Source organism: Electrophorus electricus, chromosome 15 (genome assembly GCF_041902795.1).
Source record: "Electrophorus electricus isolate QZ-2024a chromosome 15, ASM4190279v1, whole genome shotgun sequence".
NCBI lineage: Eukaryota > Metazoa > Chordata > Actinopteri > Gymnotiformes > Gymnotidae > Electrophorus > Electrophorus electricus.
Genome location: NC_137511.1, coordinates 6,976,923 through 7,004,817, shown reverse-complemented (window position 1 = coordinate 7,004,817; position 27,895 = coordinate 6,976,923). Strand labels below are relative to the sequence as shown.

The following is a 27,895-nucleotide window of genomic DNA, read 5'->3' as shown; positions in this document are numbered from 1 at the left end:
TATAAAAACAGATATAAAATTACAATGGTACAAAACTTTATATGAAAGCAAACTAATCACACCAGAATATTACACCAGTGGTGTGTTATACCAGTGCACAGTCAAAAGGAAGAGCCCTGAGGGCAAGAAGGGATAACCTACACACTCAGATACAATACACAAAATCTTCAACAACATTGTCCATGAGAAGAGAACAAAGCTGTTTCCATAGCTGCAACTTAAAAGCAAAGCTCTCATCATCTTGCATGTGAATACTCACAAGCCACAAGCCTAATGAACTGTGACACTAATGATACTGCAAGAAGGCCATATCACCAGGGTGTATATTCACATCTGCCCTGTCAATGGACATGCTTGGCAGGCAATCAAAAAGGAAAAGAATGCACAAAAACAGGTCATTTCCAAGCAAAAGTAACCCGTAATGCAGCAAATATGGCGCAGCCAGTCTCAGAAATGGTGAATTTGATCAATGCATTGTAGCTGTTAGATGTCAGTTTAATGACGGTGGAATATCACATCTCTTTGTAAAGTTTATCAAGAAATATCTACTGAAATAAATTTACTAGAAGAAGAAAAATTACCATATCAAAGTGCAAAGTTCGCCTCAGCCAATTAACTAACAGATAATAATTTTATTGATAATTAATGAGAGACAGACAAAGTGAGACTGCATCAAAACAACAGTCAGCTGAGTCTGAAACATGGCTGCAAATTACAAATACTATACATGATAAACTACAATAATTGAAATTGTTGGTGAAGTTGTGTTCATACCACAAAGCCAGCCCTATCATTCTGAATACATTAACCTGATTCACTGTGCTTCTCTCCAGCCTCCCACCTTAAAGATACTTCCTGAACCATCAAGAGACAAGCGTACAGCAAGCCAGAAGAAGGAGAGCTATGATATGAGTCACTGTGTCCAATCAGGAGATGCCAAATCAAGTCACGACAGTGTAAAAAGGCAGCTCTGTGCTCACAGCAGGCCTTTGTGTTCAGCTCGTGTTCCGCTCAAGGCTAAACACTCCATTTGCATGGGAAGCGCAGCAGAGCATATGAGCAGCCTTGAGAGACACATGTCATCACTGAAGAATACACTGCTAAGCTTGTTTTCTACTAGCATTAAAGGCCAAAATGCACAGGTTAGTTTGTTTTCAAACAGCACATTCAGCTACAAAAAAAATGGATAACATATAGGGTATGTGAGAAAAGAAAGCTATAGCTATGGATTAGGTAAAGCAAAAACCGAGTTTACCATGGAGGAGATGCTGAGGGGTGTCCCTTAAACACAAAACTTATGAACTTATGAACTGATTACTGATGGTCTTTCTTATGGTCTTTTTAATCTAGAGATGCTGCAAGCAGATATCCTACAAACACTCAGACACAATATATCGAAGTGAAAGTTAATGTAAATTTTACAGAACCCTTTATATAAGCCTAACTAAATATATGTGGGCTGATTCCTGTGTTCTGAGCCGATGTGAATTAAATTCTTATAAACCAGTACTGCTGAATTGAAATCATGATTTTGAAAGACACAAAGAGCTGCGATTATACATTGCTAACAACATAATGATTCTTAAGAATAGTTTACAAGATTGTTTTTTTTTTAAATTTACCTATATATTTTTGTCCAGACTATTTAGTGGGCCAGCCTAGTAGGGGCACTTCTGCTCACTGACTGAGTGACGTGCATCTGTGCAGTAGCTAGCTAAGTTAGTCACATACACAAAGTAGTTATGAGTGAAGACAACAACAATCACCGTGTTTCCTATAATAGAGATTGTTGTTCTGGCATTAATTAGCTAAGGAGTTAAATGGATGGATTATATCCAATAATTATTATTTTCAATAATGTTAACCAGTGGCTTTGTTGGACAAAGCTAAGAACAAACATGAGCCACTATTAGAAAGCCAACAGGCATATTTAGAATAACTAATATTTTAATCAATATTATTTTTTATAATATTTTAATATAGATCATTCATATAATAATCAATTATTTCTTGTGCACTTCAGTTTTAATTATATTATTTCCTTTTTTATGATCCATTAGAGTTCCAAGGGACTTAATTTTTTCAAAACTTTTGTTAGTTTTGTCTATGACTAACAATTGCAATGTATAAAGTGAGCTAATCTTTTGGCACTCTACACAGCAGATTATCTTGAAGGCCAGCAAGCCTCTAGGAACAGATGTATTTTTGTTAGCAGTAAGACACAGATGTTGCACACACGTGTGAAAAATACAGCGCAGTGGATGATGGTCTAGATAAGCTAGGCTTGCCAAATTGGCTTGTTCCTACCATGACAACAGTTGTAAAAGTTTTATAATAGTGATGTTTAAAAATATTTTAGAAAACTGCATCAATTCTTCTAATTGATTTCATTAGGATCATATTAATGCAATATATGACTTGTAATTTTGCTTGGAAGTTTAAGAAAAATGACAGTATATGGACCACGTACGCACACCTGGAGCTTGGAAACTTATCTGTTATCCAGATATAAATCTTTAGTAAAATTCACGTGTTTATTAAACCATATATTAATGTATTCATGTCAAATTTGTCTCTTTACATTATTTTTTTTTATATACAGTCAAAGGTTTGGACACACCTGACTGTTTTTAATAGTACTAAAGTAATAAATCTAATGGATTATGCTTAAGTTTGTTTCTAAGATGAATATAATTTGGAAAGATGTTATCCTATATATGAATTTATTTGTAAAACACACACAATTTTAAATGCAAATAATTTTCTTTCAGAACTTTAGTTCCTCACCCCACAAGTGCTTTGCATATGTGAGAATGGCTTATATATATATATATATATATATATATATATATATATATATATATATATATATATATATATATATATATATATATATGGCTTTATATATATGAAGCTGGTTAAGAGAACACCAAAAGCAGGTAAAGATATCAAACTAAAGAACAGTTACTTCCAAGAATCTAAAATCTAAATTTATCACAGCATAATTTTATATATGTTATTTCTTTGGTTTGATACCTACTATGTTTACTTTTAAATGTAGAAAATAGTAAAAATAAACAAATAATAGGTGTGTCCAAACTTCTGATACTGTACTTTTGGTACTGTACACACATATATATACACATATATACATATATATACATATATACATATATATACACACACATATATACATATATATACACACATTATTTATATATATACATATATATACACACATTATTTATATATATATATATATATATATATATATATATAAAAATATATATATATATATATATATATATATATATGTCTTAGGTGTAAGCTTCAGACATTGAAGCCACTGTTACCTTGCTTATAAATGTATATCAATATCAATTTGAAGCCTCATCTCTTTAAGAGAAACCATGAAACTATAGATACGTCACCTTTCTTTAGTTTTTTTTTTTTTTTTAATTGTGACTGTCAGAGTCATATGCAAGAGTGGAGTCAAATACAGATTCAAAGAAGGAAGGGGTTTTAATAGGAAACACTGGCAGACAAAACAAAGTCCATAAACCAACAACTGAAACGTGAGACAGGCAAAGGCAGCAACCAGGAGGCTAAACAGGGCAAAGAAAGATACCAGGACTAGGCCATGCAGGACAATGACAAGCAGGCTGATGGAAGGCAAAACCAAGCAGGCTGATCAAAAGGCTTGGAAACATGAGAGTAAATCCTGGCAAGACTTTGCAAAGAGACACAAACAGGGGTGTTAAATACATGGCAGAATAAGAGACAATGAGGACCGGTTGCATATTGAGTTGTTTATTGAACAGTCAATAAACTGAGGAGCCTGATCTGATAAAGTCGATGGGGGATCATGGGAACTTGAGTTCTTGGTGACTGTGACAGGTGCATTGGGAGAAGCAGACAGGGCAGAAGCAAATCCAGTACATGTTTATTATTATGGCTTTAAAGATCATTAGGAAATCAGCAGTTTTTCTACTTACACTGAAGAATAATACTAATTCATAAGTTTCTTGAAGTTAATTTTAAATGTTATATATAATTATAAAATATATATATATATATATATATATATATATATATATATATATATATATATATATATAATCTATTGCAGCTGGGAGATTTATGTTATGATTAGGGCCCTACAAAATTCATGGCCATGAAAATCATGTGAGATCAGACTGTGAAATCAGACTGTGAGATCAGACTGTGAAATCCCAGGAGATATCCGACTTTCCATGAAATGCAGGAAAAATGGAAAAAATTACCATGTATGAGACTTAACTGGACAGGGCAGAGTTAAAAACCAGAGCTCATAGCTTTTTTCTGTTGCTATGGAGACCAATCAAACGAGAACATCACATAGAGGATTTCCTAAAGGTAGCTAGCTAGTTACTATGCTAGTGCTCGCTATGTAGTCGAGTGATATTCATTAAATCTGTTATTTTTGAGAAACTTGGTGAAATTAACCATTTTTTCCCATGAATTTAGTAAGGCCATAGTTTAAGACAAATCATCATGGAGCTAAATAATGATAATGATCTAATAAAGTTAGCATATTACTTGTTATAAACAAACATAAAGGATAATAATTGTATTAAATGATGAAAACGGAACCAATTTCATGGGAGAGCCTGGACAATAAAAAAAATCTCTATACACCACATTGACAGAACAACAAAAACAGTTTATACTACACAGTAAGATTTTTTTTTCCTTGGAGCCCAAACATCAGTCATCTATTCGGTTCTTTGAAGTGTAATCTGAACGTCTTTGACGCATCGTCTCAGCATGTGATCAATTTAAACAAATAAAGCATCAAAAACTGAAAGCACAATCTGGTAGAGAAGAAAAGCTGAAGCTGAAGCTCTAAATTTTGCATTGGAGCTGAATGATTCGCCCCACCACCGCACCTTTTGTTGCTCACGCACTGCGCAGGAATGGGAGCCGGGGAACTTGATTATGTCTTCCTGAGACTTAAATGCAGCTTTCACCGAGTTGATCTCCATGGCAACAACACTAGTGTCATATTTCTTAAAGGCTACTCTCGGCTTGTGAGGCTGCTGGAGCTGCTGTCTGTCACCACGGGGTAAAGTGTTCAAAGCTGCTTGCCTCTGCAGTGGCATTAAAACTGCATCAGAAAACAGGCTTTCACCAAAACAAACACACACAGAGATAGACCAGCTCTTTGAAGATGACTCAAAAGGACATGACACAATTATGTATTCACTGACCCACAACTAAAGGTTCAGAAGTAGCCTTATGTATGATAGATGCGATTTCATGAGAATTCTTTTTTCTTTTTCTTTTTTACATTAAAACAAAGTTTACATTAAGACAAAACTTGACTAATTTTGTATTATCTTTTCTTTAACAATAGTATTTCATATATCAAATGAATTCCTTTATAACAATCCTGTTCAGATTTTGCCTTTCATCAGTCTAGAATTTCTCAGATGTTCATCTGACAAGCAACATGGTGTTAGTTGGGTTTTTTCAATCTAACTTAAAAAAAATTTAAATAATTAGTCCATATAATTCGAACCATGATGTAAGAAAAGAAGAAAGGTCCCACAGAGGTCATGTAATAAAGCTTAATGCATTTTCAGCAACTGAGTAGTGTTTGTAAAAAAAAAATAAAAAATAAATTAAAAAATAAATAAAGAAAGAAAAAAAATAAAAAATAAAACAGCATCACACTCATGTGGCTGTGAATGTAGCAGAAACGTAGGGCTAAAAACTACCAATGATTCAGCTACATAAGGACCATACAACCAGTCCACATCATCATAAATAATCTTCATCAAAACACCAAATAATAACCTCAGAATAGAACAATGTGGCCAGTTCAGCAATGTCAGGTACTTTCCAGTACATTTCCGGGGATTTGTTCCAAACTATGCCACATGAGATGCTATTATGGTAACTTATTGACAGTGAAGTGTCTCAGTTGTTGGTCATTTTTATTCAGTATATCTCTGGTGTTCTTCTGTTGTGTCTATAACATGTAAAGATTCACAGAAACCCTATAGTCAGTAACATTCACAGTGTGTAATCATACTGCCTTGTCCACGTTTTCAGCGAGTTAAGCATCTAAAATTGCAGTAAACTCTGTGAACTAATTTAGCGTCAATACAGACTTCAGTGTCTCACTCCAAATATTGCAACCAAATTCTCTGTAGGAAAACATCATTCTTAACAAAATAAAAAACAGTATGTATGATGAATATCTACATGTCTATGCGATCTACATGTCTAGTGGTAAGGAGACGCGTTATGTTAGGGACATATGTCTGTGAAAGTCTGTATTCTCCTAGAGAGAAATGATCAGAAGCTTTGAAGTACAGCTCAATGTGGTGAATGCATAAGCAAATCTGAGCGCACCATACAGAATGCCATGCAAGTCAGTCTAATTAAAGGCTCATCAAGGTTTCTGGGGCCATTTTTCTTCAACTTCAAATGTTAAGTACATATTAGAACTATACAGAAAATCTAATTCAGTTTTAAGTTCAATTAGATTCAAGGACAAGGGCTCTGTTCAGGACACAAACACCAGACTATGGTTAAGTCAAAGCATTTTTATTTTTAAAGTTGCATATTGTCTCATTTATATGAAATCCAAGCATGCTGGCTGTAACAGTTTATACTGAGCATACTGTCTGAGTACTGGAAAAGCAAGACTTAGCACAGAAGTCATTTTTAATAGCATGGATGAAAGTAATATTTTCTGATCTACTGTAAGGGCTTTTACTGTGATGTTTAAGAGAGACCTGATTTTGCTAGGTATTGCAGGACCTTTGCTTTGCTTCTTTTTGTTTCTTCTTTTCTTTATAGAAAAGTCACATTTGTTTCCTGATTTCTCAAGCATTTAGCCACTGAAACCTCTCCTAAAAACCTCAGTTGAGAGACAGGACTGCTTCTTATGAATGGGCTATTGTTTGTCCGTGCATTAACTGGTAGAGGGAGTCACCAGAGACACACTGTATCATGCTGATTAGCCTGCCAGTCTCAGTGATGTTCAAACCGAAGGCATTGTTATGGCTCAGTGGCAGGGGCAGATTAAAGACTAGCTGGTAGTTTATGTTCATGTAGGTTACATCAGCTGTGGCCTAGACATAAAGTCTGTTTTTGTTTGCAGAAATAATTAAGTGGTCTCGGTGGTTGAGACAAAGCGGAGGATTTGCAAATTTACATGAAGAAACTTAACTAAACCCCAAACAGTCTAGATGGCTTAAAGCGTAAGAAGCTGTGCAAAACAATATGACGGCGTGAGGGGGAGGCAGTTATTCTGTTAGGTAGGCAGATATCCTGACTTTTCTGTTTATACCAGTCTTTACATAATCTTTTCTAATGACTGAAATTCAATACAGCCAATGTTTAATATACTGTACACTTGTGTAAAAAGCAAACAAACAAACAAACAAACAAAAAAACCCCAGATACCATGTACATTTTTGCTTGCTCAATATTCATTTAGAAATGCTTTTGTTTAGAGCAGTTTCCCTTGTGCTTTACAGGATACCAAGGTCCTACTTTCCGGAAGATCAATATAAGGAGATGGCCAGGCAATAAGTCTCTCTGTCTGGGCTGTGCCTCACCTCACTGACTGTGCCATTGACTGCTAAAGATTGACCTCCCTGTCTGTGCTATTCCAAGATAATAGCTAACAGAGGCTCATTGACAGAAAAGAATGAACCACTTGTGGACTAAATTCTGGTCACTAGTCCCTCAGTGCACATAGGTTGGATGACAATTGTTAGTTTAACCTTATTCATAAGATAAACATTAGAACTATTCCCTGTGGACACTCTCTAAATGGCTCTGTTAATCAACTTAGACATCCTGCTCGGTGGTGGCCATGGTTCCATTATGACTCTAGTCCTGTGTTGGCTTTTTACTTGAGACACACTAGACAGAGCAGCAAAGAATATGTCAGGACTGAAAGGTACTCTGTCAGGCATATGACAAGCATATTTGTTTTCTAAGGCCATACACTGGCCACCAGAGAGTCCCAGAGGCATTCTGAGACAGGTAGCGTTAACATTCTCGCTGCTAAAAACCTGCTAGTAAGGATTTATCATGTACTCGAGCTTTATTTTCATGCATGCCATATGCCATGCCATATCACAGACAAACAGGATTCCCAACCCAGCTAATCTTGCTGTGCAGATATTGCACACTAAAATGTCATATACTGTACCTCAAAAGCATTCCCTTGAGATGGTCTTGTAGAGAAAAAATAGAACAGTTGATTTTAACAAAAGTCTTTTAATGTTGCATCTGGTTATTTTCCCAGTCTTCCTCAGGGATTTTAGGAAGATTTGGAGAATAAATGAACACTTACTTTGCACGGGTTTCATATCTCCCAGTTGCCCCAAGACTCTGCAAAGTAAAGAGAAAATAATAAGATCAAGACATGCAGTAACATACCTAAAACACTACCAAAAAAGAAAGAACCCATATTATACAGTGCATAAATATTCTATTGGTTAAAGACAGATGAAAGAATATATTATAATTGAATGAGAGGGAGCCAATATTGCTCAATAGACAGCTAAACGAACCAGTGAAACCAGCGAGAACAATAATGACGTCCCACAGCTGTGCTAAGAGGTTAACAGGTAGCCCACAATCCACTTACAGGCTGCCACACATTAACCCTATTTTTCTAATTACAGAGTAAGCAACGCAGTGCTCAAGCAGTGCTTCGTTATAAAATGGACACTTACACCAGGCCTTCCAAGAATCTGTCTCTCCTTCAGAGCACTCAGGAATGACAGGCACACTGTTGTTATAGCAACCTTAGAGAACTGTTTGGAAAATTACCTTCCTTCTGGATCAGTATTCCTCCTTCTTCACGTGTAAAGCCATCAGTACATATTGTACCCAGTGCATCAGTGACACCAGTACATTGTGTCTGCCACATCAGGCACGTTCAAATATTCATAAACTATGTAATAATATGTCATTTCAACAGAGAATATAAACATGTAGGTCTTCAGGTTACTGGAGTGTGGCTTTTAGTGGGGACACAGGGATATGAGTCTTTGTTAGCAATGGTAAAAAATCCATACCCACAGGTGAATTTGTGCATTTAAAAACACTGCATGATTTTTGCATCAAAAAAAATCAATGGTATGTGAACAGTGATAAGATTATATACTGAACCAGTTCATTCAACACAGCACATGAAAGAAACAGATCAACTATTTCCAGATTCACTCAGATGACACACAATAGCAGTTAAAAATATCAGCACACATTCAAAAACAGAAACAAGCATAAAGGATTCACTTACTGATAACTTGGACAGACACACACACAAACAAACTTGAACCTAGTAAAATGGTACCCCGGTCTGCTGAAATCCCACATTTTATCTTGCCAAACAGGAACAGGATCTCTCTCAGATGATGCAAATATTTCTCAGATTATGTGAATCCCTCTCTCAGATGCTGCCATTATGCACAGTGCTGCTCAAAACATGCCATAATTAATTTCCTCTGAAGACGTCACACCCTACCACGAGAGTGAACGTCTTACCAGAGAGGTTTGGCTCCCTTTGAATTCTGCTTTTCTATTCTCACTAAGGAACTCGATGAGATCAGCTGGAGATGAAAGTGGAGCAACATTAGGAGAGTAATTACGTGGAAGCAAATGAACACCATGAGACAGATAGTCATGCTCATGTTGAAAGGGGTGATATTTTGCACTATTTTGTAGTAACCTACAGAGTATGCCAATTTCATTGTAATATTTATTTGTAATACCATGCAGTATGCTAATTCCTGTCAAGTACCTTATAAATAAACTCATTTAGGACTCATATAAATGATGTAAGTTAATATAAAAACTAGAAATCCAAAGAAGAACAGAATGAAAATGCAAGTTTCAACTGTGTAGCATAAATCTGACCACAAAAATGACTGTTGAGCACCGGAGTAGCACTTTATGTGGCTTTGAAACGTCTAATGGATAGAAGTGCTGTCAGCAGCTTGTTGACTTTGGTTAAATGTCACACACAGGCAGCTGGGTCTGGAACATAGCACAGAGTTACCCTTACCCTCGTCTGCCCCTGTTCTTTAATGTCAGAGGTCCACTTTGCCTAACACAGCACTCGTAGGGAGACAGTTGTCTGTGCCCACAGGTACACTATCAAAAAGTCTGCAATTGCTTTAGACAGGGAGAGCTCCCCTAGTCAGGAAGTATACTCCTTCTGTCATTAATATGACTGAACATCTAAAGGAGCAGTGTTGAGCAGCTATGCCTATACTGGGTTTACAGCAAAAACTGTCTACAGATGATAGCACTCCTGTGCGGTTGATAAGAAGCTGCTTGCATGCAGTCATAGAAGAAATCTTGGAAAGATCAATGCATTTATCTCATACCTCAATAATGTTAAATCATTCTTCAATTAGTTACCAAGTATAAACCAAGTATAAATGAATGGATGAATGAAGAAAGGAATATATAAATAAATTAATAAGTTTGTTAGTGATCTACTCAGATCTAGGCTTCCTAAATCAACAAGTATTTTAACACTCATCCAACAGCAGTATATCAGGCGTAGTCACAGCTGTGCAAGCTGTGGCCTGATGATAAACAATAACAGACAACACTCTCACCCTGGAGCGTCAAACACAGCCTGGGAGAAACTGAAAACATTTACCAGTCCTAAAATATCTGTTCTTTAGGACACTCAACTCAGGAAAGCACAGTGAAGAAGCAATGATATGTGGTTCTTACCTTTTCCACTAATAAACATGTCACATAAAATTCTCAGCATTTCTCCCACTCACAGTGTAGCCAAGAGGATTCCAAAGCTACACTTACTGAGCCTGTCTAACCCAATGCTTAGTATCTCATAGTAGGATTGCTTTCAGGCTGTGCTGAAAGTCCTCTAACAAGATGGCTAGCTCATTTATGAGTGTCAATTCTGATCTCAGTCAGTGGCACAATACAGTCAAACTAAACTATTTTGGTGATCCAGATGGTGTCATATTTGCTGTCCATTTAAAATATTTCCCACAATGCTCTGGAAGAACAAAGTAATTGGACTTCAATAGATGACTAATTGCATAAATTAGAGGACAAAGAATTACTTAGCATAAAAAAAACTGTGGCCCTTGAGGACAGTGGAGGACATTGACCTCTGAACAACTGGAGTCATTAATGCAGTCTCTGGTTTGGATATATACGCACCATGAATGGGTGGGATTTAGAAACAGAAAAATGAATGCTAATGGATTTGTTCCAGAGAATCTACAATTGCCTGCCTAATCTAATCAGTCCTCAGGACTACATGAAGAGACTAGTGCCTCTTAACCCTGCTTTTAAGAGCTTAATTGATCATACGCTGAAACTGAAGTTAGCTCGTGCCAGAAATCAAAGGGCAGCCTGAACTAAACTGAACTGAAATAACCTCTTCCTGCAGATTAGGCCAGGCCAGTTTCAGGCCGACAGCCGAGACAGTCCGGGGCTTCGAGAACTTCTCACTTCACTGTGCTAATTTGAACAAGGCTTTTATTTTTCTATTTGTCAGCCGGCTAAACTGTAGCATGGTTGTTAAACCTCTCCCAGGCCTAATTAGGAGAGCAATGCTAGCATTCATAGCTGAGCTCACGCTGCTGGACCTGGGGTGAAGAGGGGGGCCGTGGTGATGCTTCTGGCAGCCCAGGCCGCCAGGACCCAGCCCTTGTGCCTGCAATATTAAGTGACTGCTGAAATTCATGGCCTGCACAGCCATTTCATAAGTCTAGGTGGCAACCTGCTTTCATACCAGTGGAGGCCCTTTGCGACACATTAGCAAATTGCGTTGCTTCATTCTCCACGAGGCTGCTGTCATATCAAGGGCACCCGTGCTTTGTTGGAGAAACAGTGGAGCTCCTTTTTTTTTCTAAAGTGTCATTGCTGTGTAGCTTGTGACATGGATGAGTTCATGGATGAACACCACAAACTGCTAACATCAAGATCACATCTTCTAAATTTTCAGAAGGTGTGAAATCATTTTCTGAAAGAGAATAGTACTGGGGGAATAAATTTAAACTCCCACTGGGAAAGCCAATAAAGAGCACTATGCATAAGCAGGCTGTGTGGGATGAGATGCTCAAACACTGTCTATACGTCTGCTATAAAGGGCAATGTTTAAAAATGAATGGTGTACACAAGATGGGAAAAAAATGTGCAGGCTAAATACTGTGCCTTATCTCTGCCTTAAGAAATACCTAAGGTGGTTTCAAGCTTATAGCTTTTAGCTTTCTAATTAAAAGCTCAATAAGAGCTTTCTGGCAGAGGCTTCAAAGTGAACACCCCCACCCTCACCCCCACCCCCTGGACAAGATAATTGTGTCTGAAAGGAAAAACAGTCATTGTCTCATTCTCATTACTCTGACTGTTAAGACACATCGATGCAACGTGGCTCTGCAACTCTTCTCTCCTCTCATCACCTCGGGTCAAGCAACAGGTCCAGCTAGTGAGCAGCAAGAGGGCAAGCTTGCCCCCTTATGGTGTCTTCAGAAAGTAAAGCTTTATGCATGGTGCATGAAGCCTCACAAATTAAACTATCCCAAGTTCTCCAAGTGAAGAAAAAAATTTAAACCATTCCTCATAGTTCGACAGCAAGCAGGTTTTCACATGGCAGCAACTGTCATAGTGGGCCAGGCTCTGTAGAGAGTCTGTCTACTTGGTTAGATAGACATTTAACAGGTCCTTCCAGTGCAAGGGGGTGGAGAGTGAAGAGGGGGGGGGGGGGGGGAGATGAAGTTGAAAAGCTCTGGCAGACATACAGAGCTTGTGTTGGCAGGGGGAACAGGGGCAGCGGTTGGGGGGTAGCAGACAGGGAGTAGCGCCTGCTAGCGAGCTAACATATAGCACACTTTCCCTAACAAATGACAAAGTTGTAAGAATAAGAGTGAGGGGGGGAAGAAAAAAATAAATAAATAATTTTTTTAAAAAAGAAGAAGTGGAGTAGATTCAGGTGAAATGATAATTGCACCTCAGAGAGAGTAAAGTTTCCCAGCAGATTGTATTTTCTACATCATTCAGTAATCTCATCTCCACTTAAAAAAAATGGAGTGATGATAGGTCTTGAGATACTGTTATATGAATTTCCCTGTCAAGGTTTCAACAAGGTTTCTTTTTGCGAGCATTTTTTTAGTCGCTGACAAAAGGTCTCATGTTATATTTCACGTATGAAAAATCCCACTTACCCTTGCTTGGATGGCACAGTGGTATCTCTCATACTGATGACTAATTAAAAAAACTCTCTTTAAACATTCACTTTCCAAGTAAATAAAGCTGCACTTTCTAAAGTTCTATTTTCAAACAAATATGCTTGTAATGCCCAAAGCATAGGTGGACGTTTCTCTGAACTAGACTGGAAAGACTGGTTTTCACGCTCACCAACTTACAACAGCCCAGTCTTTTCCTAGAGAACCTCTAAAAGCCTTAAGCTTTAAACCAGCATGAAGCAAGCACCATGGCATCAAGGTAAATCACTGCTACATCGCACTAATGCACCCAGCATCACCTCTCTGTTTATATAGTGTCATTTATTTTATGAGTTCACTTTTCTTCAAATGAGACATGACACTGATGTGAAGGTATCAAAAGCACCCCATGAACATGGCCTGGACGCAGGAAAAAAAAAAAATAATAAATAAATAAATAAATAAATAGTCCCCAACGTGTATCCTCGCTTTAAAGTAAAAAAGTTGAATACGGCCCACTAACCTCATACTCTAGAAGAGTCCTGCGCTGTGTGAGGTGGATCATCACTGTGAAATTGAATTCTGAGGACAGAATGGCTTTTATTTTTCCTCCTAAACACTGGGGTCATAAGCCCTCGCTAGTCCACAGCAGGTGGGAGATGGACATGGCTGTAATATTACGATGGCTCCGAAAGTCTCAAAATAAATAATAAATGAACCGATATTCACACGCCATGAAAGCCTTGCCAAAATGACAGTTTCGGGGATTTCATTGCCTTTATTGTTCACCATGGTGTTCAGCATAACAAAAGAGCGCTCCCCTGCCATTTTATATTCACTCCTGCCTGAGGTGTGGAGGTGAAAAAATGCTGGAATACCTGTGTCAGTGTGTTGTCTCTTGCCTTGCAGGTATAAAGGCTGCCAACTCATCCAGAATTGCATTAAAAGAATAACAAAACGGAGGTATTGGACACACAAGATCTAGCTAGCTTTCCTTTGTTCATCTAGATCAATTCTCAGAAATGCTGAGGTTTGGCAGGAGGCCAGGAACCTGAAGAACCACTTCACTATGGCACACCTCATGATGTAAAGAAGGAAAGTGAAGGAAAAACAACAAGTGCAATGGATGACCAAAACTCACGACAGCCAAATCCAAAATTACCAAGAATAGTATATTTTTGGCTGCTCAACAATTTTCTGTTCCGCTGTTAATAAGCAATAGGAAAAAATCAAGAATTGACTTACAATAAAATAATTTTCCAGACTAGGAAATCATCTCCAGCTGGTCTGTAAATTCCTGTACAACCTCCCCGAATCTATGCATCTCAAACCAGTCAGCCTTGAGTGTTATGATTTTATTGAACTGTCTCAAGGGACTTCCTGCTCTCTTGAGACATGTGCTGAAAGCAAATGTCCCATTTTGAGAGACAACATTCCTAGAAAGTGAAAAGGTGGAAACCTCCTGCACCCACTGACTTATTTCACATGGGTAAGAGACATCTTTTGATAGATATTACCCCAGAGCTAATTCAAAAAAGGATCTTCCCTAAAATTCAAAAGAACTTGGCAGCCCTGTTTTACCTCATTTACAGCTATGCCGGAATTACTTTTTCCCTAAGGACACTGAACCCTGATCAAGCGCATGGCCCGTGCAGTAGAAAGTGCCATGTACTAGGTCTTTCCACTACTCACTCCAACAATGCCATACATGACACACTGTATATTGTTTGATTGTTTATTAATTGTTATTTATTTCACTAATCTAGTCATTTTGTTTTCTTATTAACTGTATAAGTTGGACTTATCAATTTATGTATTTATTTGTTTACATATTGGAGGGTGAAACTTGGGTTATGGAATTCACACAGGAACCATATGATATGCTTCTCCCTTTGTTATGACAATGTTAAAGCAAAACACAAAAAAGTGAAAGGTATATATCTAAAGTTCACTAATGTATATAGAGCACTTGGCAACAAAATGAATATTTATGTATTTGCTGAATATTTCAAAATAAGTCTGGTTGGATAATTGGTAATAGCCAAATCCCTTTTCCTTCATTCAGACATTATATCACAGATGTCTGAGTTATTAAATACCATCACGAAAATTAGCAAAAACCATCAGTCTTTTGGTCACTTTGCTTAATTAAAAAGAGCAAGAAAACAAAAACAACCTTCAGCCCAGTATTTTATGGGTGTAAAAGTACATCATGAAGCAGCTCATTTTCGAGCATTTTTACACATCTCGTCCTACATGCACAAACTTCAGGGCACGTAATGAAGGGAGATATGAAGATAAAGACATACAGTAGGACAAAGGGGTTGTATTGTGAATTGCTGAACTGTTTGAAATTATGATATAATTTGCAAATTTCAACAGGCAGTGGAATGTTACAAACTGACAACCTTGAAAAGATCCAAAATAATATTACCTTATATAATATCATCTTATAAAAAACCCTAAATAATGTCATCCGAGTCTGACATGTACAGTAAGAACCACAAGCCTGCTAGTGATGCCTTAGGTTACAGTGACTGGGAAAAGCTATTTATAAAACCTATAAAAATCTATCAGCATCTCTTCTCTTTGCTCAGAATTTAATGGAGATACTTCTCAAAAGAAGGCAAATGTACTCAGGTAGGACTCCTCTTCTCTGAATGTCCCAAACATGAAGGCCATTTTGAAGTCCTCAGGCAGAAGCCCTTTACAGCACTGCCTCACTACTGCAGGATTCAGTCTAGAGAACATGATCAAACTACAATACGTGTTACATTTCAAAATAACTTTTTTCTCCTGCCAATATTATTACACAACATTTCTATAGTGGAACAATGGGACAACAGCATTCAAACAGTGTCAGAAACACCCCAGGTAAAGAAATTAATATCCACTTACAAAGGGAAATGAGTTTAGAGCTGTTCTGACACAAAGGTTTCTGTTCCTACAAGATCTGCCCTCTAGCCATTCTCAGCCGGAGCCATTTTATTGACTTGAAATATCTTCTCAACGCTGGGCTGACTGACCTGAGTAACAGCAAGCATTATAGCTTACGTGAGTTCAGATTTCCTTTTGGTCTTTGACACCTAGGAAACAGTGCACATACATTCCCATTTTTCTCATAATGAAGTGACAATCTCACCCCGCCCACTTTCTCTCTCTTACTACCATATACACAAGCACACGTTCACACAAATGCACAGACATTCACACAAAAGCATACACAAGTGCACACAAATGCACACACAAGCATCTCTGCCTCTCTGCCCCGCTGATGTGCTGACTGCAGTCATTGCTACTCACATGGATGTTTCTGAGTTTCTTCTTTCCTCTCTCCAGCCGGCTAAGCAGTCTGCGGTGCAGCTCTCTGGGTGACGGCTGCAGAAGTCTGTCGTCCACTGACACAGTCTTCCTCAGGGCTACTCGATCCCCCCAGAGATCGGCATGGGCAGTGGTGGTCGATCTCACTTGGGCAGCGGGCTTAAGGCTGCGCTTCACCTGCCTCGCACAGGCTGTCTCTCCTCTGTCATAGTCACGCAGCACTGACCCTGAGAGAGGAAAACAGACACCTCAGGTGACAACTGACACCAAGAGAGGAGGGAGGAGGATATACCATGGAACAGCTAGACTGAGGACAGGAAACATCTCCTCACAGACACACAACCATTGTTCCTTCCTTAGTCTCTAAATGAATAAGCCTATGATTGATTTAAGAAAGAGGTGAGTATTACTCAACCTTAAAAGTGACCATTAACTCATTTGCCATCTGTCCTTTTCATTCCTAAGCCTCCTGCTAATGATTCCAATTTAAACTGCCTCCCACTACTGCCTTAAGAAAGTTGTGCTTGACAATTCTACTCTACTGGGAATTGTACTAATACACATACATATTATAGCACACATGTATTAGAGCTATACATTATGTTTGTTAACTGCTATTGCAATGCGGACCTTTGCAATAAGAATTTAAGACATCACTACATTTTTTATTATGTTCATGGAGCATTTTAACCAAGGTCATACATTCCAGATGAGTGTTATGTGGGTGTTTTTATTGATCTTGGCATTAATGTTATTCAGAATAAAACCCAGCACAAGATCATGAGTACAAACCCCAACAAAGCCACATCTGTCTGTGGCTGGAGTCCAAGCAAATATAACTGGTCCTGCTTTTGGAGTAGGAAGGCCTTGTTCCCCTCTCCCTCCACCACTCCATGCAACACTAATGCTAATGTATGCAGGTCAGATAGCCCTGAATGAGTGGCAGCTCAGAGCAAGGGAACATTAGCCCTAATTTTCCCAGCACAGTAGCTATCACATAATGAGGGAGACTCAGCTAGACCTGGTGGGACCTGGTAAGCACTAAATACAGAGATACCTACAGTTGCTGTTATATAACCATGTCACATTAGCAATGTCTTCACACAGTAATAAAGTATACTACAGTTTCAATATACAACAATAATAATCTTAAAATAGTATTTTTGTCCAGATTGTGCAGCCCTTACTCACTCACTCTCTCTCTCTCTCTCTTTCTCTCACTCACACACACACACACACACACACACGCACACGCACACGCACACACACACGCACACACACACGCGCACTGTACACCTTCAGGTGAGGCAGTGTCTCATTGCCATGCATTCGGTCAGGCCAGCTGTCAGCTACAGTAGATCAGGTTTATCCCTGTTACTAACTACTGAGTCACTAAGTCAGTGGTAGCAGCAACATAATCAATTTTGCAATTAAAACTTCATGAGGACCTGGCATCTGTTACGTTCCTGAAACAAGCTGTTATAGTAACCAAACTGACCCCTAAGATAGCACTAAGAGTAAGACAATGTACTGATCTAATGTACTGAGGGTAGCATAGCAAGACATACTGTCCAAAGTAGTTAAATCAATCCATAAGACAATGAAACTTAAATGTGGTGTTACTATCAACACATCAGGGTTGTAATGTTTTGATAGTAACACCAGTTGGCTTTTTATCAGACATGATTAAAGATAAGTGATAGTGAATTATTAAAAAACTTCCAAAATAATGGCACTGTACAGAACAATAAGTGGACAAGGATTTTTGCCCATTACATTGCCAACGAAGTGTAGGCTTTTGCAAACACTCTTTTCTTTTCCACTGTGACCCTGTACCACCGGTCAGTGCTGTGGAGAGCGCCATGCTTTAAGCCCCTCGTATCACCCACACACACTCTGAAGAACTCCTTTCTGGCGCTATGGTTACGGTGGTGACAGTAGCAGGGGATGCTGTGCATGCATATCGGGTGTCCCATTGTGCCAGGATCAAGTTGCTTGGCTGGACACTAAGGGCTGAGATTCCTGCAGAGCGCCCGGGTGTGAGCTGGCTCATTATTTTCTCCTTTATGAGCGTACACTTGTCACACCATCTGGTCTGGATTGTCACCACAAGCACCTCTGTATTTATCCTTAATACAACATTTTGGTTAAATCCTAATCAACCAAATACTGTAGATCCAGGTTTCTGTTACTTTACTGACTTACTTTCTTTTACTTTGTGTATTTTCTGTATTTTATGCTTATTCTTTGTATCTTTGGACTAGGTGCAAGGCATAGTCTACTAAAACAGCATGCAGGCCATCCTGTCCTTTTGTTTATCTGGTATGAACATAAAGTGGAATTAACACATGTTGGTCAATAATGCATTGCTGCATTAGCATTACACCAGAGTTTCTAAAACAGGAAGGTAATGCATACACCATCTCCAACTCCATAAACAAGCATTTTACCAAAAAAAAAAAAAAAAAACAACCCAACAACAACAACAATTTTTAAACAACTCTCAATGAAGAATAAAATATATTTTTGAGGTTTAAGATCAGTGTATTAACTTCAACATGAAATCTAAAATGTCCCAATAACCCCGCAAAATATTTTAGTGACTTACAATCTGGTGACTCGCTGTGCTTTAGTTGTTGAATGTTGAACCTGGTGACCTCTTTTGTCCTCAGACAGCTGTGCTGCAGTGTTTGAAGGCCATGCTCCAGTGAAATGCTGAGAGCAAATCATTATGCACTGATACAGATCAGCCAAGTCTTACCAACACTTAATCAGCTAATAACCTCCCAATACATAAGTAAATTATTGTGCTTAAATACTGGTCCCAATCCTAAAGTTTCATAGCTGCACCTCAATGTCATTTTCTTCAGGTTAAATGTCAATCATATACAGCACTGACTGAACCACATAACAGCTCACACAATGTGAGAAAATTATTCAGTATCCTACTGCACTTTACATAAAAATTACTACAAATTTGCTGGACTGCAAATAGGTAGCCATCTGTCAAGAAAAAAACAATAATACAATAGAAGCTCGTATGCTTCCAAGATGGAATTCAGACAGTAGCTCCTTTGTTGTTTAAACGCCATTATGAAAATATCAATTCATAAATTAAAACAATCTGTACATGGGAGCAGAAAAGTACATGCAACCACATAACCTTTCTCATGTTTATGCTGCCTCTAGCCACCAAGCACTTGAGTGAAATAAGAGCGAATTAACCACAAGCCAAATTAAATTCATGAATCAAAGGAAGTTCCAGCAAAACACATCTAATATGTATGAGATGTGGGCCCACTTCCATAGTATCACTTAGGCTTTGTCCCTGTGATCTTCATCATCACAATGAGGGCATGAAACAAAGTGTTTTAAGGGGTACTGCCTGCTCACACAGCACACATGTACCAGGAGTGATATAACATCCCATAACATCCTCCCACTGAGTGAACCATTAAGAATGCGCTTCTCATTCTCACCGCAGGGCTAATATGAAAACGCAGACAGTGCACTCAAGGAGCAGGCAGCCTGCAGGCTACCTCATCATGCACACGCTACTGGGAGAGTCAGAAGAACTATTAGCACTTCCTCTGTCTGAACACCACAGACACAGAGGAAACAGTAGCACAGGTGCAAATGGATGGCAGTATTCAAAAAATGTTTATGACTGTCTGACACATTTCCCAGAGCGGGCAGCGATATTAACTAATAGGCTTGATTATTCTGTGTGAAGAGACCAGTTTATATGCTGAGAGAGACCAAACACTGAACACCACCACTTCCTGTCATAAGATGACAGGCAAAAAATGCATTCTGGCAACTCTAAACTATTAGATGGTTTTGTCAATTTTCCTTTAATTTCTTACATTACCCAAGGTGCACTGGTACAAGCAAAAAGAAAAAAACACACACTAATGGCCCCTTCTTATTCTGCTGCCTCTATAATTGCTATCGATTGTCTGTCAAACTGCACTAAATCACAGGAGATTAAATGCGAGGAGTCAGCTGCAGTCCCAGGCTATGCCGGAATGAGGGTGCATGATTAATCATAGCCGCCTAGCGTGAATGATCATAGACATTTTTATAGAGCAGTGTAGGCCAGAGAAAGGAACAGCCGGCCATCTAATGCCCTGTAGCACTTCCTGTGCAGACACGATTAAATAGAACTCAGGAGATTTGGGAGAGAAGAAATTGAATAGTTCAGTCTCTAACTCCTCTACCATCTCTTCAGGAATGTTAACACCACATCCACCCTTTCCTGTGTGCGAGCACAAATGCAACAGTGCCCTCTACAGGATAAATACAGAATATACATAAAAATACAAATTAAATCAGACGCAAAACCCTTTAAAAAATTCTAATTAAAGCTCATCATTTCACTGTCAAAATCAATTAAGTGAAATTTCTACCAAAACATAAAACTAATCTCCTTTGTCATGCTTTGAACTAAACTTAAAAGTACATCAATACATTCAAGACCTTGAAGCTTGTCAGTTTCAATTACTCCTTACTACAGCAACCTGTCACCATGATGTGTAATCACCACTGAGGTTTGATGCAGTTTCAAATATACTGTGATCCCTGGAATGAGCATAGCTACAAGGAACCAGCTGAGCTAAAATGCACACACAGCGAAACGGTTTGATGATCAGCTGCTACTCTTCACCATCACCTATGTTTAAATCAGTGCCGAAAACAGAAAGACATTTTTTTAAGTCAAACATATTTATCATTCAAATTAAAAATCAGACACAAGGCCAAGTACACACACTGCTGGATAAATGAGTCAATAAAAGAACAATGGTTCTATGTAGGGGTTACCCCACAATCACTATTACTTAAAGCCTTACCACTGACCCACAGACCTAAAGTTAATAAGCAGAATGTAGCAGCTCAACTGCCAACTACTGCACTACACAATAGAGCACAGTAGCAGAACAAACACACAATCCCCACAGGCCTGCTTGATAAAATATTGATTGCGACACTGATGCTGACTTCAGTATGTGTAAAGCGCACGAAAGCCTTCCAGATAGCCAACATTAACCCCACGTTCTATCTCTCGATTAAACTCAGCCAAAACAGCCTTAGGCAGTAAGTACGGCAAACAGTCTCCTGTGTTATAAAAAATTACACTACAGCAACGCATCTTATGCATAACAGAAAGCACCTTTTTGCATTAAAAAAAGCCCCCAGTCTTTAGGTTTTGTTATACAGCAGCACTGCCTTGCTTTGCTAAACATATCAATATTTGCATACGATCACATACACTGAGCACAGGCTTTCAAGCAGGTGGTATACATGCATTCAGATCTTCCCAAGCCTCCATAGCAGGCGTGTGCCTGCCACAGGCACTGTCAGCCCTGTTTATGGAAAGGAGCTTCCTGCTCCTCTGCACCACCCATAATGAAACTGATAATAGCTCTCTCTTCTGAAGGGGGTGGGAGAGCAGTGGAGGGGGCCCATTTGCTCCAAATCCCCTAGCAGTTGTTGTTTTAGCTGACAGCTTCTTGACAAATGAACTGCTCGTTAGGCCATCCATAAGCTTTGACACAGCAATTTTTGCAGCACTAATGAACAATGCCTGCAGGTGGCTGCCACGAGTGCAGCCTACAATTAGGAGTCATTTCCATGTCTAACAAAGGCACTAATGGCAGGGTCACCTCTACTGATTGGGAGTGCAACAGCAAGAATTCTGGTACTGGTTTCCATCATGCTATAATAAAGATGGTGGTAGACGCGACAGGAGGCCAATAGTAAAAAGGCCAAAATGCACATCGTTTTATGGTCTTCATGGAAAAAACGTACAGGTCATCAGGCCTTTATTGCTACTGCCATGTATGGAATTATGAGGCTTGACCATGTGCATTTTTGTATGGTGTTTTGTATGGAAGCACACTATTAATTTCACATTCCTCTGTGTTTACATATGTAACACTGTGGAATTATACAAATAATGTGCAGAGACTGCCTTGCGATTACAGTCTTAAAGTCAATATATTAGTATGGCTTGAGTCATTTTTGCATACACCCACACTTCATCCCACGTACATGCCCTACATTAAACACTCAAAACTGTTTCTTATTTTAATGAATGAACAACAACAGTAAAAATAATACTGATAACAACTGGTATTACATTAATATCCATCTAAAAATGTAATTCAGGTTGGGAGATGTATATGGCTGTATGAAGATATGCCCGGTTTGTGACCTGCATACCTGAGGCACTCCAGTGCAGACCTCCAGGGCTGGCAGCCAGGCGTCGCCGCTTCTTGTAACTCACACCCCCCGGACAGGCGGCTATGCTGGACTTGAGAACCGGTGTAGAGGTGGTCCGCAGAGCCACAGGGGCCTCGGGGGGCATGGAAACAGACAGCATGGGGGAAGGTGGTCGTAGGCGGTTCTCCGTCTGCTGGCCATGGTTCAGGTAGATGGAGTCCCTCTGTAGGGGCTTACTGATAGAAAAAAAAAAGAATCCTTAGGTGATTTTGATCATTTTGCTATGACTTCATACAGTGATTATGACCTGTATTATATGATCGCTAAAACCATATTGCATAACATATTGTCATGCATATGTCACTAATAGTGTAGGCTGGTAGAATAAAATGCATTGATTGCCTGAGCCTTGATAAGAAATAAGTATATGAATTTCAACATATATTGCTATGACAACATCATTGTTAGGGATTTGCTTCGATGTTCTCAAACAGGAAACACATACAATAATTAAAAAAAGATATAAAAGAGTACATAAAATAGTAAAACCATATAACAACTTAAAACTTCATTTTAATACATATTACAATAAGTATAAAATACAGTAGTCAGTGTCTTCAGTGATCAACTACTCTGACCATTAATCCTGCTTAAGATGCTGATGTGTGAGAAACCATTCAGCAGTTCCAAAGTACCACAAATAAGCACTGTTCAAAACTCAAAGTTCTCCTAAGTCTTTTGCCTGATGGTAAGAGGACTAGGAGAGAGATAGCAAGGTCCTCAGTATCCTGAATGATCTTAGGTCCTTGGCATTCAATCCAGGTTTCATAAATCAAAAGACTGAGCAGTTCAGAACCTATTATCTCAGATGCAATCCACACAATTCTCTGCAATTGTTTAAGTACATTATTACAGCAATGTTACAAATGAGGTTTTCTAACAGTTTAATTCGCCTAAAGCATCCAAACTGTCATGTCTTCCACAAGGAAGCAACATTCTATGGACTACAATACCATTAACTTCTTGTTTGTTCTCAGTCCTCTGATTATTAGTAACACCTGTGTCTCGTTTTCCCTTGTGTGTTCCCCCATGCAAGCCCATATCTTTCATTCAGTCATTGTGAAGTCCCGTTTGCTTAGCCATCCGATTCCAAGCCATTGCCTTAGTTATTTCTACTCCTGTATTGGTTATTGTATCTTTGACTACTGCTATTTGGATTGTGAACTCTGCTCATTGTGTGACTACGTCTTTGGATAACCCCTGTACAATTAAACCAAGCCTATTTTCCTGCAATCAACTCCATCTCTGTGCCATGAAACCTGACACAAACATGCACACCATTAAAGCTGCTCTAAAACCATCACAATACAATGTTTTATAGTTTAGTAACTCCTCAAATTCCACTCAAAAAAATTGAAATAAACTCAATGGGTTGTCAGTTTGTTACATTTTCTAAACTATGTGGAAGCCACAACAATTATTTTGCACATTACTAAGGTGTAACAAAGTTCTCATTGACTAATACATTAATTTTTTGCCTAAAAGATCATTTTCACTTACTTTCTATATTATTTACTGCACTGCCCTGTGTAATGTACCTGGTTCCTAGAAGTGTGTAACTTTGGCTTTTCCATGATCCTCTCTTGTAGGACTTTGTTTTTCTTCTCCTGAATAAAAACTCTGTGAGACGCTCCACTGTAAACATAGCTCCTATGTAGCTATTGCTCTCTCCTTTATCTCGTAATGAAATGGCATTTATAGCAACGTGTAACTTAGATTAAACCCCATACATCTTCTGTATGTGGAATCAGGGTGTTTGCCCAGGGCTCCAATTCACAGTCACACTGGGTGGTAAAGAGACCCCTGGTAAAAGGTAGCAGTAGACCTTGCTAGTGTTCAATGTTAATCATAAATATTGAATTTCACCTGCAGCTAAATTGTTCCAATGGAGAACACAAAAGCCACAACAGTCAATCAAGAGTCAAGTGGTTCACTTATCTGATGGGGAGCAACTTGACTCTTAAAGTGATGAAGCAAGATATAAGATGTTTCCAGTGTATGCTTTTGTTTCCATTAAGATATGTAATACCACTTACAGGGTTACTTCATTGGAATCAGCTAGAATTTTGAATGGGAAAACCTTTCACTTCTTTCCATTATTCCAGAGGTCGAAAATATGTTCAGTATTACAACAGTATAACTGAGTATTTCTGTGCATTTAAATGACTGAAAAATACCTACTATACTTTATAACAGGCACTGACAAAACAGCAAGAGTTCCTATGCTCTACTACACTGTGTTGTGAAAATACTAAGATCTTACCAATGGCTCCTCAAGTTCCAGCTACTTAGAGTTCTGTAATTATCAAAATTGTATTTATAAAAGGGCACATTCTCTTCTAGTGACAATAAAATGAACATGTTTGGCATTTTAAAAAGAAAGGATTTGGAGAGACACAATTGTAATTTTTGGGAAACCCAATAGCATGGTGTTCATAAGAAAACAAGCTTCATGACTGAGGGGTCATAAGGTTAAGCTCATATACAGGCACTTACAAGCAAAGTATATATTAATCAAAATATGTGAAGGTAGCAATGCTTAACCAATATCCCACAGTGCACATTATTTTATTTTACTAAATATATATATCACAAAGTTTGCTTCTGTTCACAGTAAAATGCCTGAGAATATCATTGAGGGCGAATGTTACGAAGCTACCAAAGTGAAAATGTCTGTGCTGTGCAGAAATAGAATGCTCTTTTTCTTGTCTATTATCACAGTAGATAAATATAATTTCCAGTCTGTCCCAGTCTGTCACTAGTGACATATGTGCAGCTTACTAGAACTGCCCATTATGTCAGATTCCCTTTTCTTCCTTAGTCATCATAATGGAGGAATCCATGCAGTAAGAAAAATAATTCATGTTTATGTTACTGATTTAGAATCTAATAAAAGTGTATTGACCATGAAACTGCTCTGAAATCCCCTGCACAATGACATCTAGTGGACATTTACATTACCTCTGCTAAAAAAAAAAAAACATCATTCATTAAAGAATTCATAGATTTTTGTATAAATTACAGTCTGCTTGGACTTTCTTTAAATTCAAGGAAAACTCAGGAAAAAATGGATACATCTTTCAGCAAACAATTCTGCACATAATTAGATAAAACAACTGCAAAACTGTATATAACTGTATATAACATTCTCCCATTCCATAAAATGCCTTACCTGCTATCTGTGTCTCCAGAGTCACTATCGCAGGACAATGGTGAGGCAGAGAGAGTGGATTCCACACTCCTGGGTAGCATCGTTGATGGCATACACAGCCATGTCTCCAGGTCCATGAACTTCGAGTAGCTCAACATCTCTAAAACACTGTAACGCGCATAGTAATGTGAGACACAATAACACCTCTGGTCAACAGGCAGAAGAGGACATGGCATGTGTTATAGTGACTGCTTCAGCATGTACTACTAAGACACAATAGTGTTGCATTGTTAATTCAGTCAATGTAAACTCTAAGTCAAAAGACACTCTCATGCATGCTGACGTGTTAGTTAGGCCTTAGGGCTATTCCGTATCTATGCAAGCATACACAAGTTATAACATTTCCTTATGACGCTGTAAGCATTTGCAAAAATCTGTTAAAACTGACTGAGCTGGTTTACAAATAACATGACCATAAATCATCACCAGTCCATGCCTTTTCATCAACCGGTACAACTGACACAATAAACATTATTGTGTAACACAAAAGGGAAAGCCTACCTGTCCTCTCCCATGTCTGGGATTTCATCTTTCTCATCAGCTGTGTGGAACACACATGATGCTCGAGTTTCCTGAGGAATCAAGAGGCATGTCTTCTCTGTGTCATATGACATCCTGAGCCATCTCTGAAGGTGCATAAAAGACCAATATGTCTGATTTAACTATGGAACACTTTGTTGTAAACTACTGATCATGCAAGAGGCTTTATGGCATGTACTGTAGCCTAGCTTTTGTAAATCAGCTTAGACACAAACGTTTTGTTATAACCTATAAAGTAAGTGTTTAAAATGAAATGCAGGCTATTCCCCATGTGGCCAGTGTTTAGGCGTTTAGGTAATCTATCTGTCCATTAATAGAGGAACAAAACCATAATCGAGTGTTTTCACCACACCCTGCAACTGTAACCCGGTTTGCTAAAGAATATATGCAACACACCACGGACTTAAACACCTCAAAAACTTTCGAAGTGAGCAGGAAATCAAAGAAGCGTTCCCTAGACGGTTCTCTTTGTCTGTTTCTTTCAAGATACCACTTTCCTCATTCATCCATATTTAATTACCGCTCTTCCTTCCACATTAGCTTCGTGCTTCCCGCGGGCAAGCGCCCAATATTTTAAAGACCACGACTACTACATGAAACTTTAGTATCTTGTCGAATCTATTTAGCGGGTATTTAAAAATTCTTTAAAAAACTCCGTCAGAAACATGTATAGCTTGTTAAGCTAAACAACACTTTGTTCCTTGGTTCTGGTTTGAAGAAATTCTGCTAAGTGGCGGAACAAAAACGTCTGCCTTTTTTTCTCAGTGTTCCCAGACTGAACGAGCCTTAGGCTAAGATCATCATTCTAAGGAAGCGCAGAAAAGAACAGCTCCAAAGGTAGCGGGTCTAAGTTAAAGTTAAAAGACAGCTTTTGATTTTACAGAACTCACCAAGTATGATCCCTGTTCGGCATCAGGAAGTGATTCAGCCTCTGCAGCCTCTGTCATCTGGCAATTATTCTTTGTTCCGAAAATAAAAACTCGCCATGCCTATTGAACCATTTCGTACGCAATGAACAAGGGCATTTCTGGGCATTTCTAAGTAAATTAAGAGACGCTTTGAGAGCTGTATAGAAATGTCGATTTCATTTGAAAATGTCTTTGTCCAAACTTCAAAGAGGATGTCAGAGGGAAGATAACTTTAGTCAGGAAATATTTGTGTAGTTAGACTGGAAAATTGCGGGACTGCAATTAACCAACGAAGTTGCATAAACAGTGCATCTTGTTGATGTTACAGAACTGAACGCATGACAGAAGCACAGCGGCATTACTAGTTTTGTGCCTACCGTTTTGCAGCCACTAGATTGTACGATATTAAC

At 38.5% G+C, this 27,895-nt stretch overlaps 1 protein-coding gene across 2 annotated transcripts in view; it reads right to left on the bottom strand.

Moving 5' to 3' along the window:
* The window catches only part of ankfn1a (ankyrin repeat and fibronectin type III domain containing 1a), a 59,987-nt gene extending 32,285 nt beyond the window's left edge, over positions 1-27,702 (bottom strand). Inside the window, exons 1-6 of one of the 2 annotated variants that reach the window (XM_027013329.3) lie at positions 27,468-27,702; positions 26,539-26,663; positions 25,999-26,145; positions 22,767-23,002; positions 16,527-16,771; positions 8,360-8,397 (exon numbers count right to left, since the gene is read on the bottom strand). In XM_027013329.3, coding sequence (XP_026869130.3) covers positions 8,360-8,397; positions 16,527-16,771; positions 22,767-23,002; positions 25,999-26,145; positions 26,539-26,663; positions 27,468-27,524 — 848 coding nt within the window. In that variant the 5' untranslated portion in view covers positions 27,525-27,702. The remainder of the gene's footprint in view (positions 1-8,359; positions 8,398-16,526; positions 16,772-22,766; positions 23,003-25,998; positions 26,146-26,538; positions 26,664-27,467) is intronic. The other variant, XM_081697863.1, reaches the window with a different exon arrangement.
* Between the last annotated feature and the right edge of the window lie 193 nt (positions 27,703-27,895).